Here is a 16,691-nt window from a genome sequence, read left to right on the forward strand (position 1 = left end):
AAACTAAAGGACAAAGATGCAAAATATGGCTGCAATCTAGGGATGAGCTCAGGTTCTGGGGACAGGGTGGTGAAAGCAAGACAGTTCAGGGAGAGCTTTTCTGGAGACGCTCTCTTTATTCAGTCTTGAAAGATATGTTGAAATTTTCCAGGTTACCCTGAGCATTGCTGGGGTAAAAATCTAGTGCAGCCCTTTGCATATGGCAGACCCAGGTTTGACCCCTGGCATCCCATTTGATACCCAAACTCCACCAGGAGTTATTCCTGAGAACTGCCAGGTATGACCCAAAAATAAAAAATAAAAAAATGAAAATTCAGAGACCAGAGCAATAGCACACACAGCTGGTAAAGTGTTTACCTTATTGTGACTGACCCAGGTTCAATACCCGACATCCCATAAAGTCATGAAGATTTTTAAAAAGCGTCGTGGAACCTGTGTCTATGGGGTTAGTGAGCCTGAGTGCACCAGGAGTGACAGTAACTGAGAGGACCCCAAACTTAACTGGTTAATACCCCCTTTTTAGCATGTCCTGGAAATCTGCCATAACTTTAATATGCCTGCCTATGCTCATCCACCCATGGTTCCAGCAACCCCAAGGGCAGTCTCACCCACTCTGGGGTGAGACAGTGCTATAGATAAAGCAGGGGTAGTAGGTGGCTGATGGGATCATGTGCTTGCCTGGAAGTGTTCAGAACCCAGAGCCTGTAGTACAGAGGTAAAGCCCGATCACTTGTAGTAGGAGACCCTTGGAGAAAGCCTCAGCAGTTCTGCAGCTCAGGGCATGCTTAGGGCCTTGAGCAAAATTTCGAAAGGCACTCTGATAGCTTCAAGTCTGAGGTCCCCGGCAAAGGAAAAGAAATATGAAAGGAGCTGGAGAGGACGGAGTCACTACCTGCCTTAAAGTTTGGGAGATGAAGCACAAAGAGTGAAAATGGGGTTGAAGCTAGAGTTGGTCCGATGCAGGCCCCAGCAGCATATATAGCACCAGCTCCCGGCTGCTCTCTGGTCCCCAGTAATGCTTCTGCCTGGCCTGCCCTGCAGATCACCTTCGTGATCTCCAAGCAAGAAGACTGGCAGATCCCCATCTGGATCATCGTGGGCAGCACACTCGGGGGGCTCCTGCTGTTGGCTCTGCTGGTCCTGGCACTGTGGAAGGTGAGGGTTCTGTAGGGTCGGGGTGGAGAGGTGCCCTGACCTGGGATCCCACCTCTGCACCTGTCCCCGCCATGCACAGCTGAAGCTGGTGGACCTCTGCAGAGGCCACCTGGGCGCAGCCCCCAGGGCTTCTGCTGGGAATCAAGCAGGGGCACCCCCAGATTTCTCCAAGCATGCCAGGCTGTTGATGAATCCCACGAAGTCTGACTTTATTTTTTTGTTTGTTTTGTTTTTGAGGGGCCACACCCAGTGACAGTCAGGAATTACTCCTGGCTATGCGCTCAGAAATTGCTCCTGACTCGGGGTACCATATAGGACGCTGGGGATAGAACCCAGGTCTGTCCTGGGCAGCCGCGTGCAAGGCCAATGCCCTACCGCTGTGCAATCGCTCCAGCCCCACAAAGTCCAACTCTTTCTGAGCCTCAGACTAAGAACTCCAGTTCTTAGTACAGCGGGTAGGGTGCTTGCCTGGCACACGGCCAACCTAGGTTCTATCCCCAGCACCCCACATGGTCCCCTGAGCGCCAACAGAAACAATTCCCTGAGCGCAGAGCCAGGAGTAACCCCTGAGCACTGCCAGGTGTGGACACCTGCCCCCTCCCCCCAAAAAAAGGACCCCTGGTCTGCTCTTCTCTCTTTATGACTGGTTAGGGGCAGGACTCAGCCCAACTGGGTGTACCCAAATTGCCCACCCCAAAGAGGGAAGTGGGGGCTAAGGGCCCAGTTTCCAGAGGAAACTGCAGCACGGTTCTAGTGACTGTGCTCCCCAACAGTGGAGCTCTTTGCCTCCCCTCCAGCTCGGCTTCTTCGAAAGTGCCCGGCGCAGAAGGGACGCCCACCCGGACCCCAGCCCTAAAGAGCTGGAATGAGGGGAATGAGGCCCCCAGAAGGCTGCAGGCCGGCCTGGAAATGGCATCACGAGGGCACAGCGGCTGTGCGGACCCCGGCGTCATCTGGGCACTCTGCGAACGCAGGCACCAAGCCTCTCCACCTCCACCAAGCTCTGAGCCTGCCTCGGACACCCCAGCCCACCCCCCCCCATGCCTCCCAGAGGAACCCCAGCTCAGGGCTCTGGGGGGATGGCGGCTGCAGCGGGGCCGGGCGTGATCTGAGCTGGGGCACAGGCACTGGACACACTGATGGAAGTTGGTGCAGGGACAGGCACCTAGCCCGTGAAGCCCGGGGGAGAGGAGACAGGTCTGCTGGCACACGGGACAAATGGTACCACCAAGGTGACAGCCCCCCGAGGACAGGAGGCACACCTGTGCCCAGCTGAGTAATTTATGCCTTAACTTTATTTTGAGGTAGAAATAAAGGGGGGTAGGCATCTATCTCCCTGTTTAACGAAAATCCATCTCTGCTGTCCCCACTTTGTAACCACTTGTTTTCAATCCCGAGTTTAAAATGCCCAGGAGAGACCACTGGGTTACCTCTATAGGAAGGTGTTAGCCATGAATTCCGCACCTAAGCAAATCTTTCTGGACCTTAAAAATATTTTTTGTTAGTTTTGTTTGGTTTTAAGCCATCCAGCAGTACTCAGGTGGTTACTCCTGGTTCTGCGCTGAGGAATAACTCCTGGGGGGCTGGAGAGATGGTACAGCGGTAGGACGTTGGCCTTGCATGAGGCTGACCCAGGACCGATCCGGGTTCGATCCCTGGCGTCCCATTTGGTCCCCAGAGCCAGGATCGATATCTGAGTGCATAGCCGGGAATAACCCCTGAGCATCACCAGGTGTGGCCCCAAGACAAACAGAAAGGAATAATTCCTGGCAGTGATGAGGGGGTACATGGCCATGTGCAAGACAAATGCCTACCTGCCCTACTATTTCCCCAGCTCCTAAACTTAAAAATAATAAAATAAAATAAAATCAGCCTAGAAGACGTGGCAATTGAACAAAGCCAAGGACTTGGGTTCAATCCCCAGCAGCCATATGGTTCCCAATCACTTCCAGGAGTGATTCCTGAGCCTAGTGTCGAGTAAGCACTGAGCACAATGGCCCCCAAACCAACAAAATCATTTGATAATAAATAAAAGCCACCCCATCGTGTGGGCAGATTATGTCTTGAGGAGACAATGAGGATGAGGGGCTCTATTCCTCCTCCCCAGTCTCTACCAATGGGTAGGGGGCTTGGCTGTACTTTGCTTCCAAATCAGGAAGTGCCTGGTTGCATACCTTTCAGGTGGTGCCTGGCCTCGAAGGGCATCTCCAGAGACTGATCTCTCAAGGATACAAGCTGAGGAAACAATGCCTCATTCTTTGCATGCAGGAGGCCCATTCAGGGACACGGAACTAAGAGTGGTCCCTAAGCACCAGGGTGTGACCCAAAACACTCTCCCTCCTTCCCACCATCACTGCTCCATCAATACCAGTCTGCATAGTTGAAAACCCCCAGTCTCACTCCAGTCTCTGCCACCTTTAGTTCCAGCCTCCCCGCCACCATTTCTCAGCCATCCATCTCTGGACTCATGTTTCAGTGCTCATCCTCTTCCACCCTGATATTCAGGCTTGCTCTCGAACATTATTTTCTCCATTCTGGAGCCTCCGTGATGCCAGGACACGAAAAGCACTCCTAGAATGTACTTGAGCCATGTTTCCACATGGGTATGGAAGCCCAGAACCAGCAGCATGAAGAGCTCCTGGCTACAGTGGGATGCAGGTGAGCCCTAGGAAAGAAGTGTTTGCCCTAACCAGATCAGCAATCTGACTCCACACCACAAGCTTTCCGAAGGAGCAGAAGGAAAAGGAGAAAAGGACACTTTTCGGGAATCTCTTTCCTCAAGGGGTAAAAGCACTGCCTCGCAGGCAGCTAACCCAAATTTGAAACCCAGCACTTCATGTGGTCCCCGGAGGCCACCAGGAGTGATCCCTGAGCACAGAGACAGGAGTGAGCCAAGCACCAGGAGGTGTGGCCCCAAAATAATCAGAAGGAAACTAAACTCCTCACTTGTCTTTATGCTCCACCAAGAGAGTGGCTCGATGACCCCATCAGACATCTTTTCATTTGTTTGTTTTTTGGGGCCACACCCAGTGACACTCATGGGTTACTCCTGGCTATGCGCTCAGAAATCGCTCCTGGCTTGGGGGACCATATGGGATGCCAGGGGGATTGAACTTCGATCCGTCCTAGCGCAAGGCAGACACCTTATGGCTTGCGCCACCGCTCCAGCCCCCAATTAGACATCTTTTGAGGCTGGGGGTACATGCAGCTGAAAGATCGTATGTGAACCCCTGTCCGACACACAAATAGTGCATCATTTGATTTAGTAGCCCGTCTCCTATCAAAGCCTCTTAGATCTGAGAGTAAACCCCTCTGATAAGAAACCAGATTAGGGCCCGGAGAGATAGCACAGCGGCGTTTGCCTCGCAAGCAGCTGATCCAGGACCAAGGTGGTTGGTTCGAATCCCGGTGTCCCATATGGTCCCCCGTGCCTGCCAGGAGCTATTTCTGAGCAGACAGCCAGGAGTAACCCCTGAGCACCGCCGGGTGTGGCCCAAAAACCAAAAAAAAAAAGAAACCAGATTAAAGAGTTTGGCATTTATAGGTTTAATTAACTGCATGTGCAATCATGCTGCAAACACACTGTATGCAGGGCAGATGTGGCCCAGAGCTCACATGATTGCAACCTGATCTAGACACAAATGGTACCCCACCATCATCACACACACACACACACACACACACACACACACACACACACACACACACACACACACGCCAGTTCCCCATGCACCCCAGTACAGCCAATGTTCTACAGCAAAAATAAATGGTTAAAGGTAGAGAAAAAGTTTGAGGCCTTTGTTTTTTCCACAATACACTGTACAATATTTCCTCTTGTTGATCCATCAATGCTCCCCTTCTGAATGTATTTACTCTGGGGAATAAATGTCCCAGACTGGCTAGAGATGCCTGGTAGAGGAGCAAAAGGAAGCATTTGACGGAGCAGCACGTCATCTTGGAGTGGTTTCTGTCACGCCTAAAGCACATTAGAATGGCCTGGATGCCTCAGATATCTATAAAGTTCCTGCCTCTATTGTTCTAATTTCACTCATTGGGAAAACACACCATTTTTGTTTACTGTGTCCTCTAGTGGTCCCTGTGCTGAGAGTTAAGAGAGGCAGGCAGATAGAAATATTGGTCACACACATGTGACCTACTATTAAAAATAAAGGGGCCCGGAGAGATAGCACAGCGGCGTTTGCCTTGCAAGTAGCTGATCCAGGACCAAAGGTGGTTGGTTTGAATCTCGGTGTCCCATATGGTCCCCCGTGCCTGCCAGGAGCTATTTCTGAGCAGACAGCCAGGAGTAACCCCTGAGCAACGCCGGGTGTGGCCCCAAAAAACCAAAAAAATAAATAAATAAATAAAGGAGTTGGGGCTGGAGAGATAGCATGGAGGTAAGGTGTTTGCCTTGCATGCAGAAGGTCAGTGGTTCAAATCCCGGCATCCCATATGGTTCCCCAAGCCTACCAGAAGCGATTTCTGGGAGTAGAGCCAGGAGTAACCCCTGAGCACTGCCAGGTGTGACCCAAAAATCAAAAAAAAAAAAAAAAAAAAAAAAAAAAAAGAATAAAGGAGTTGTGCTGACTTCGTAATGCTCAATTAAGTGTTATACAAGCTAACTCAATTTTGGCCTGGAGTTTGGAAAACATCACTTTCCAGGTTCCAAGTGGGATTTGCTAGGGGTTTGACCAAGTTCTCTAGGGTCTTCAGAATCCCCAGGGGAATCTTGTGGGGGTTAGGGGGCACAAGTGCTTGTGTTGGGGAGATGACAGCCTCCAAAGCAATGCTGGTGTTTAGTGGCAAGCAGCCCAAAGAGCAACCTCAAATCAACACCATACAGTGATTTGGACAGATATTAGAAGCAATGTTCTCTGGGAAATACAAGTAATGATAATGCTGGGGCCAAAGCAGTAGCACAGGGAGGAGGGTGCTTGCCTTGCATGCAAATGACCCAGGTTCAATCCACAGCATCCCATATGGTCCCCTGAGCAACACCAGAATAATTCCTGAGTAAAGTGGGGGAAGTAATCCCTGAGCATTGCCAAGTGTGGCCCAAAATCTACAATAAAAAGAATGATACTGCTGAGTTCACATAAAGCCATCCCTAAGACAGTTTAATCTCTGGGCCCGGAGAGATAGCACAGCAGCATTTGCCTTGCAAGCAGCGATCCAGGACCCAAGGTGGTTGGTTGGTTCAAATCCTGGTGTCCCATATGGTCCCCCATGCGTGCCAGAAGCTATTTCTGAGCAGTCAGCCAGGAGTAATCCCTGAGCATCACCGGGTGTGGCCCAAAAACCAAAAAAAAAAAAAAAAATTATCAGACTATCCTAGACACTCAATAGGCTGTGTGGCTTCCTTCATCTGCCCACAGGATCTTAAGGTGAGCCTGCAGTGAATCTGAGTTCACAGCAGAAAAACATGCCTGCAACCAATCTGACTCCTGTTAGCCAAACAGCACCCTGATGGTTTGTTCTGCAGATTGCCAGGATTTAAGTTCCAGGGTCGCTGGTGGAGAAGGGGCTCCACAGACCAAGCTGTGAAAGATGTGGCTGTGCACCGTGTCCTGAACAGTTTATGTTGATTCTGACATGGCAAGCTGATTCCTCCAGGGTGATGGGGAGCTAACCTCAGGCCTGCCTGCTGTGGTCAGTTTCTGGGGAAAGTAGAAGTCTATGACTGGTGTCCTGCAGTACCAACCAGTCAAAAGCTGGAAAGATGAAATCCCAGCAAGAGTGATGCTGCTTCTCAGCATTAGATGGGCCATGCAGACAGGCAAGCATAAAAGACAAACTGCAACTCTTTATTTTGGTTTTGATTTGGGGGCCACACCCAGCAGTGTTTAGGGATCATTTCAGGCAAGCTCTGGTAACCATAGGGGTGACAAGGGTTGAACCCAGGTCAGCAGCACTCAAGGCAAACACCAGACCTGCTCCATCCCCCATGTGCCTCTTCTCAAAGCCAATTTTCTATCCTGAGCTGAACTACTCTAAGTGGGGTCCTAGGAACAATTCCACTGGAACCATAAACTGAATTTCCACCCTAGAATTTACCTCTCATGTCTGAGAAACTCATTCTAAGTACATTAAAAGTGCAGCGTCAACAGTCTAGAACATGGTCCTCAAACTACTGCCCGCAAGCCACATATTGCATGTTCCTGTTTTGTTTCTTCACTTCAAAATAGGATATATGCAATGTGCATAGGAATTTGTTCATAGTTTTGTTTTTGCTAAAGTCCGGCCCTCCAACAGTCTGAGGGACAGTGAACTGGGCCCCTGTTTAAAAAGTTTGAGGACCACTGGTCTAGAAGAATGAGTTTTCCTCTAAATTTCCATGTCAGTTTTATAAAAAGGTACAGCCCTTCGCAGATGTCCTAGATTCTATTTGGCAGCAGCCATGACCAGCAATCTCCTAAAGGGGCATCTTCTGCTGCTACTAATGCTAAACTAAAGGCTTTGAGAATTTTCCTGTTGTTAAGTGATTCTTACCAAGTCTGTAGCAGGTGGGAGGAACAGGCTGCTAACAAACCCACAGACTGGGAAAATAACAGCCCTGGGAAACATGCAAAGAACTTTTGGGAGAAGGTGCGGAACCAGGAACTAGTCTGGTCTAGAGATATTTAAAAGTAAGTCATTATCTCATCAGCATTCAAGAGCTTAATGTCAGCACCCTCGAGAAGATACGGCAAGCACACTTCTGAGTGAATCCTCCTGGCTTCAGTCCCCAAGATGCCAGGCAGCCTCCGAGGGCAGCTGCAAGCTTTATCATTCTCCATTCCTGGCATGATGATTCACAGAAAGCCAACTCCCCCTCACCCTCCATGGAAGAACAGAACAGTCAGGTCTCTCCACCATCAGCTGTGCTTGAGATAAACTTAATACAGTCACTACCTTTGGCTGATGTCATTCTAGTTCTTTATTCTGCACTGCTTGCTTGTTTGGGGCCATACCCAGCATTGCTCGGATCTTTCTCTTGGCTCTGTACTCAGGAATTACACCTGGCTCAGGGGATCAGATGTAATGCCAAGAATCAAACCCAGGTCAGCCATGAACAAAGCAAACAATCCTACCTACTCTACTTTATCTCTCAGGTCCTCCTGCACTGTTATTTTTTGTTTGGGGGCCACACCCAGCAGTGCTGGGACTTAATTCCTGCTCTGCACTCAGAAATTACTCCTGCCAGGCTCCGGACTCCATCTGGGATGCTAAGGATCGAACCCGGGTCAGCAGTGTGCAAGGCAAATGCCCTATCCACTATGCTATTACTCCGACCCGGTTTTTAATTTTAAAAACAAGTGCTTGCTCAGGAATGTATCTCAGTGATATAGAGCATTTACTGTATATGAGGATCTGAGTTCAATCCTCAACACCAAAATAATAATGATCATTAAAAATACCCCAATTAGGGCCCGGAGAGATAGCACAGTGGCGTTTGCCTTGCAAGCAGCTGATCCAGGACCAAAGGTGGTTGGTTCGAATCCCGGTGTCCCATAGGATCCCCCGTGCCTTCCAGGAGCTATTTCTGAGCAGACAGCCAGGAGGAACCCCTGAGCACCGCCGGGTGTGGCCCAAAAACAAAACAAAACAAAACAAAACAAAAATACCCCAATTACACTCTTATTAATATTAACATCAGCGAGGCCCTTCTCAGAGAGCAGACAAGCTGAATCAGCCACATTAAAATCTACAGAACTGTATCTGTCTGTTCTGTTAGCTCTGATAGCCTATTAAAGTAAGACCACAAGTTCTAAAGCAGGAAACGAAGACAGAGGAGCTTGACTGGAAGCTTTCACCTGGACTCTCAAGCACTTCAATATGTAAAATCTGAAAGCTCAAGGTAGGATATATGAGAAACATGTTCTATAGAGAACGGGATGGTGTTGCATATACTTCAAATGCTGAGGTTCTAAGTCTGATCCCCAGCACCGCCAAAAAATACAAAAGAAGGGCTGGAGCAATAGCATAGCAATAGGGCGTTTGCCTTCCACCTGGCCGACCTGGGAAGGACCCAGGTTCAATTCCTGGCATCCCATATGGTCCCCTGAGCCTGCCAGGAGCGATTTCTGAGTGCAGAGCCAGAAGTAACCTGAGCACCACAAAAAACAAAAGGAGAGAAACCATTACTTAATAAACTCATCCTTGGGGCCACAGAGATTAAGGTGCTTGCCAGGAATGCAGCTGATTTCATTCAATCCCTGACAACCCACACAAAAATTTTCAATGGAAATCAAAGAGGGGGCTGGAACAACAGTACAGGGGAGGGGAGGGTACTTGTCTTACACATAGCCAATTTGGGTTCAATACTTAGCATCCCAGATGGTCCCTTGAGCACTGCCAGGGGTGATTCCTGAGCAAAGAACCAGGAGTCAGCTTGGTGTGGCTCCTCACCCCAAAATTAATAATCAACAAGAATCAAAAACCTGCAAATTTCTTCTGAAAAAAAAAATACAATAATGAAAAAATCATCACACACACAGAGAGAGGAAAGAAATAAAAGAAAGCTCTACTTAGCTCTTGATATTAATAGTCAGATACTTTGTTAAGCATTTTAATTCTCACCTTTGCCCATCATAGTAATATGGATTAGACAACTACAGAACTAGACTTGGATAATACATCTTTTCCCCAATTCCACTGGACCTACAGAGCCAAGTTCCATCACACTGCCTAGACCACTGAACAGAGAACCCTGAAAAAGATCCAATTACAATGCAGGAATTTAGTTTGAAATTTCAATCAGTAGGAAAAAGAACCAAAAATCCTTGGCTAAATAAATCCTTAAATTCTGAAATAAATTCCAGGTAGATAGATACCAGACTTAAAGAGTGAAAGGAAAAGAGGTGAGAAGCAGCAGCCACACATGCATGAAAAGAGACCTGATTTAACAAAAAAGAGGGACTGCAGCAACAGTCTAGCAGGTAGGGAACTTGCTTTACATGGGCCAACCTGGACTGAATCCCCAGCATCCCATATAATCCCGAGAATCACCAGGATTAATTCCTGAGTGCAGAGACAGAAGTAACCTCTAAGAACCTTCAGATGTGGTCCAAAAACCAAAAAATAAAATAAAATAAATTTTAAAAAGACTGATGACTGCATGTGGCTGACCCTGTGGACCCAGGTTCTATTCCCAGTATCCCATATGGTCTGGGAACCTGCATGGAGAGATTTCTGAGCACAGAGCCAGAAATTTTGCTCCATAAAAATATTAATTTATGATAATGCAAGCCAGAGTCAAAAGCAAGAGTTGAGGATGTTGCTCAATGGCAAAACACCTGCCGCAAATAAATGTGAGGCTCTAGGTTCAATCTCGAAAAACAATTTTCAACAGCAGGATAAGGCCATAGCTAGCAGAGCTCAGGACTTACTCCTAGCTCTCTGCACCCAAGAAATTATATGTCAAGGTTCAAATCAAGTGTCTGTGCAATCTCTCTGGCCCTAGCCTCCAAATAAATTTTTTGTGTGTTTTTGGGAGAACTACACCCAGCAATGTTTAGGGGCTATTCCTGAGGCTGTGCTCAAGAGACTCTTGGCAATAAACAGGGAACCAGGCAATTCCAGATCAGTTACAGGCACAAGCACATTACTTCCTCTACTATCCTTCCTACTGCCTCCCCTGACATTTTTAAAACAAATTTTGGGCCACATCTGGTAGTGTTCAAGGGGTACACATACATTCAGCATTTGCTAGGTAAGTGCCCTAACTGCACTTATTATTTATTATTAATATTAAAACTGCACTTTATTTTCTAGCAGGTCTCTACCCTCAAAGGTTTTAAGTCTTAAAAGGGAAACAAGTGGTAGTGGTAGCAGAGCACCTGCCTTGCATGTGCCTTTAGTTCTATACCTAGCAAAACACAAACACAGCCAAGAAAGCAACTCAGGCCACAGCAATAACATGGCAAGTAAGAAGCTTGCCATACACACAACTAATCCAAATTTCATTCCCAGCACCCCATATGGTACCCTAAACCTAGATAAGTAATTCCTAAGCATAAACTCAGGAATAAGCCCAGTGTTCGTGTAGCCATGGGGGAGGGGGTGGGAGGGGACAAGACTGATCAATAATTGTAATGTGACAAAAAAATTTTCTTGAACTTCCAAAGAGGCAGTTGGAAAATGACAACTCCAAGACAAAGAAATTACAAATGGACAATAAAAGATGTTAAAGTATTCATCCTAATCACATTACTGAGGGAAAAAAAAAAGCATAAAATATTTTTTATTAACTTTGCAAAGACTGGCTAGACAAAAAGCTGATTGTGACTATGTGTGCAAAAAAAAATGGGAGACAACACAGACGGCCACAATCAAGACCGTAAATCCAAAAGGTCCAGTGCTAGTGATGGATTCTTTCAGCAATTATCATGTATTTTAAGAATGTTCACTAGAACATATTTTGAAATGTCTGAGTATACTGAAAACTTGAAAGACCAAAAAACAAAGCCTGGTTAAAATCATTTAGAAATGTGTGTGGTGATATTTTTATTTCATCGGTAGTACCAAACTGAAAAAAAAAGTTTCTATTAAATAAAAATACGGTAGGGTGAGGGAAATGGTTTGCAGGACTGGAATACATGTTCTACATGCATGAACCCCCAAGTTTGGTCCCCAGCTCACAGAAGCCCCAGATCACTAAAGCAACTTAGTAACACATAGGGCACAGACAGGCCTAAGCAATAAATCATCTTCCCTGATTGAAAACCCCTATACTGAAAAAAAATGCAGAAAAAGGATGTCTTATTTATTTCATTTGGGAAACCCAGGGATGTGGCTCAGAGGCCCAAGTTCAATCCCTGGCACGGCAAAAATAAATAAATAAATAAATTGGGGGAAATACAAGTCTACAAAAAAAAAAAAAAAAATCCGGGACACAATTCAAAAGATTATTGAAAGGCAGGGAGAAAAGGGAAAAGATCTTAATTTCCCCAAGCACATGTATAACTTTGACAATGTTCCTTTTTTTTTTTTTTAACTTAATGAAATCAACAAAAGACCCTAAGGCAGACCAAACAATAAAGACACAAACTTCAAGGTAATTTTTTTCAAACATTTACTGAGCACAAACACCATTTTCTCCTTTTACACAGCAATATTGTTAGTTTCATAGTAGCTGAGCTATTAGGGCTGTCAGTTGCCATGAAATTAAAAATGGTTCTACATGTCAAACTCAAAAATGGCATGCAATATATAAATTACTAATAGGTCTCGGATGCAGTCAGCAAGTTTACTATGTGTATATTAAAGTCACATAAATGGTTTGACGAAAGTGCACACAGAATGACGTCACTGGTTTGCTATGAATCACAGTGAATCACTAGAATACAACGATGCAGCTGCTCTACGTGGAGGTTTGCAGGATGGGGTGAATAGTATAAAGTATAAAGGATGGAATCTTTTCAACATATTAGGCCAGTGAGATTTTACTCCCCGATGAGGCACCTCAGGGTAGATCAGTTAGGAAAGCCAAAGGGGTTTAGGTTCCTCTTTTCACCTCTACCAATTAAGTGACAACATAAAAAGCCATGCAACGTATTTATACCACCCGATTAAAACCAAATACAAACCATCACGTGGCTTGCGAACTTTGCTCCTTTTTTCTAACAGGCCATCACATCACTCATCCCCAAATGAAAAGCTGTTTATCATTTAGCAATACTCACCCTGCACAGAAGGCAAGATACACACTGCTCATAACCATCAATGCACTGTAACTTCCCTACACATTAACACAAAGGGACACACCACAAACCTAGGACTAGAGACATTTACTTTGTGGGTTTTTTTTTTTTTAATTAATTATTAGCATTACCAGCACAGTATTTCTTTCCAATCCTGTTTTCGGAGAGGGAATGCTGTCCAACCTGGCCATGTGAAGAGTTGGGCAGCACCACCCACAACATCTACAGAAGCCGGGAAGTGAGTCCCATGGAACTAAGAGCTTCTGACTTTCGCGAGGGCAGACTCAGAGCTGTAGTTTCAAGAAAGAAAGAGACACAAAGCATAAAATCTTACAGACTAAGAATCTGTGGTGGAGTAAAGGCAGCATCTTGTATTCTTTGATCCATTTCAATGTTACAGTCTAGCCAATAAGGAAAACCAAAGATTCGACTGATGCAGCCAGTAGCCTGAAAAGGAACACGTTTTTAACAGAAAAACTACCATAAAAACGAGTCATATGTTTATCCACCTACTCACTTAGCTCAGTCAGTGGCTGCTACGAAAGCCAGCAAACTGGAATCCATGCATGGTCCAACATCTCAGTGATCATACAGCCCATTCTAAATGCTCCAACCCAACCAACGTGTTGGGAACAATGCCAACTTTTTGTTCATAACTGAAGGGCCTCAACTGTGGTGGGGACTGGTGACAGTGTTGGTCCCTTGGAAACATTTCCTAAAGACAACTGATACTTAGGACTGCTTACCCATTCCCGTATTTCACTTCAAACAGTGCTGCATACTTAAGGTCTCACAATTACCAGTTATTACTCAATTATCAGTTACCATGAAACAGAACTCTCCCCCAAACTTGCAGATCAGGTGTTTGAAGTTTCCACCGAAACAGCCCATGGTTGATGGACAGCTCCTGGAGAAACACTGGAGCAGGATATACTGGAGACGGCTCTACTGAGTCAGGGTTGTCCCTTCTTCAAAACTGAGAGGTGCATCTGCTGCCCACTGCTTGAGCTTAAAAGTTATCTAAAGGCAAGTTCAATCTCACCAATGCTCTGAAAATGTAAAAACCCACCTCCTACGTTTTACATGATTCACCTAGACATTAATAAGCCCAGGCACAAATTCTCTAACTCAACCAAATTGACATTACAATTTAAAAGACAAAAAGGTTTTGATTACATCTGTAGTGTAATCAAGGAAGCTTCACAATCCAAAGCATAATTCTAAAATAAAAAACATAAAAAGGTACAAGCAGATAAAAAAAAAAAAAAGGCAATTAATAGTTCTGAGAACTGAAAGAGACAAGTACTATCTTTCTTACTGACTTTCCCTTAAAAAGAAAAAAAAAAAACACCTAGGTTTAGAAAGTGTTTGGCAAAACATGTGAAACTAATCCTACGAAAAGCAAATTAAAAAAACAGGCATGTAGTTCACTTGTTTTAAGAATGGCTTTATACAGGTGTTTCACAATACATATTTGATTTATTTTACAGGACAGAATAGAACTTCAGCGATAGAGTGCACAATGTACTGCTATACTATAGTTAAAAAAAAAAAAAACAAAATATCAATTACCATTAGCAGAGACCATAGTTTAATCCACAGTCTTCAAATTATTTCTCCAACTTTATCAGCATTTCAACCAGCAAATTTTACTCATACTGGCATTCAGTTCCCTTCTCCAAATTAATATTGTGGAACTTTGATGTCTGAATATACACACAGTATCATTTCCTCACTTTTATAAATAAGCAGTAACTAAAGTAGTGCTGGTCCTGGATAGCCAAAGGGATGAGCTTTTATTTTATTCAAACATGCAACATTATCTGATCCATTTTAAATTGTGGCGCTTAAACATCATACCCATTAGTATTGGAACCACAGGATACTGTGTACCGTGGGCTTTCCTCAGACTGTCAAATAAACAGGTCCTCAAAGTGAAAAATACAGGGTCTAACCTGAGCGGACAAAGGAGTGTCTCACCTTGAAGATGTGCCTTTTTTTCTTACAGGCTATGAGAGTGACCGAAAGAAAAGATAAAATAGTTTTTGGTTTACACCAGGAGGATTCAAGGTCAGTAACTTTCAAATGAGGGTTTGTTCAAATACCTCACTTTAAGTCATTCTAAAACCTTCCTTATAAGAGTCTCCAGTTTGGAAAATTGAAGCAGATGGAATTTACCATCAAAACATTCTTTGCAAGACAAGAAGACCCAAGATGAATTACTATTACTGTAAAAGCCAGCCTGTGTTACTGAGGAAAGCCAGGTTTTCAAGCTCCCCCTACTTCCATCTGGTCCCTCCTGCCCTTCACTTCATTTCCTGGAGTATCTCTATTGTACGTAAGGCCCTAGGTGATGGGTTTGGCTTGGTCAGGATGTTTTAGACTTGACTCAGCTTCGACCCTTCTAATTCACAAAGCAGTATTCATACTATGCATACATAAGTGATCAGACATCTTCACTGGTTGTTTTGATTTTGAAGTTCCTAGCTGATGCTGCTACTCTCTGTTCAAATGCTTTCACTGAAGGAAAAAAAAAAGCTGTCCATCCTCACTTTCACCCATGCACTATGAATAACTAAGGCATTCATTTGGCACTAGAGAAATTCAGATCTATGGAATTTTACTTTTCCGCTTCTAACATCAAGAAAAATAGGTATGTACCTTTCACTTGGATTTCTGTGATGCTTAAAAGGTAATCACAAAATACACTTTTAAACTGACAATTAAAATGCTGCCATTAAAAACAAAGAAAAAAATACATAAAAGACCTCTTCACAGTCTGTAGAAGGAAGTGACATTTTATGATCGAAAACGTACGGCCCTCAGACAAAATATAACTTCCCCCCCAAAAAAATATATAACTTCCCAAGTAGCACTGAAAATTGTTGTCATCATCAGAAACATTTCATTTCCTATACCACACTAGTCATTTTTATACTTTTTATCACAGACTAATCACAGAAAGTTAAAAAAAAAATATCCTGGTTCCTTTTCATCTGTCATCAATACCTTACAGGGAGGCACCAATAATGCCCTCTAAAAAAGCTGTTTCCAAAATTCAGAAGGTAGCACACAAGAGGAATGAGAGAAGGGGACAAAAATAGAATGAATAACTCTATGAGACCATTTGTTTCATAAGAAAATACAGCATTGTTTTTACATGTCTGTGAGCTACGTTAAAATGCAGACTGCTGCGATTTAGATAAATTACATGAAAACAGAAACTTCAAATCATTTTTAGAATTCAAGCCTAATGGCTAGTAGTCCATCAATATTCTCTAAAAGGTTGCTAAGAGTAGTGCCACTTTGTATATACCACCCAGCATAATGCAACGACTTCAATGGGTTGAATTTTATGAACTGTAGCTATTATTAAATTAGTACATTTTAATCAATTCATCTGAAGCTCTATCTTCTTTTAATCCTCCAAAGTTATAATGCGTCAAACACACTAACTAATGAAAAAGTGAAAACTACCTCCAGCAGTTTGGCATGTGCAGAAACACTCAGCTATCCAACTGCTCTTAACTTTCCTTTTCAGTGGTTCTCTTCTTGAAATTCTCAAAACTGTTCAAAGGATAATATGCTGACACAGGCCTAACAGAAATACTTTCATAGGCAGTTTTTTTTAAAACATTACCAACTTTAAATCATAACTATTTCTTGTTACATAAGATATTCTATGTTCCTTAAAACAAAGTTAAGTGACCACTATGCAAACACCTAAACAACGTGGCTTTGTTGAAAGTATAGTTAAAAATCAACTGCCAGATGAGCCAAAAAGACTAACTAGGAAGGATGGATGGGCGGGGGAGGGGGCAAATGGAAAGAAAAGTAGAATTTACGAACACATAA

General features: G+C 44.4%; 1 protein-coding gene across 1 annotated transcript in view; it reads left to right on the plus strand.

Annotated features, from left to right (window-relative positions):
* ITGA11 (integrin subunit alpha 11) overlaps positions 1 to 2,505 on the plus strand; it is a 140,822-nt gene extending 138,317 nt beyond the window's left edge. The window contains exons 29-30 of the mRNA XM_049778609.1: positions 1,042 to 1,155; positions 1,953 to 2,505. Coding sequence (XP_049634566.1) covers positions 1,042 to 1,155; positions 1,953 to 2,024 — 186 coding nt within the window. The 3' untranslated portion in view covers positions 2,025 to 2,505. The remainder of the gene's footprint in view (positions 1 to 1,041; positions 1,156 to 1,952) is intronic.
* The last annotated feature ends 14,186 nt before the right edge of the window (positions 2,506 to 16,691 follow it).

Source organism: Suncus etruscus, chromosome 1 (genome assembly GCF_024139225.1).
Source record: "Suncus etruscus isolate mSunEtr1 chromosome 1, mSunEtr1.pri.cur, whole genome shotgun sequence".
NCBI lineage: Eukaryota > Metazoa > Chordata > Mammalia > Eulipotyphla > Soricidae > Suncus > Suncus etruscus.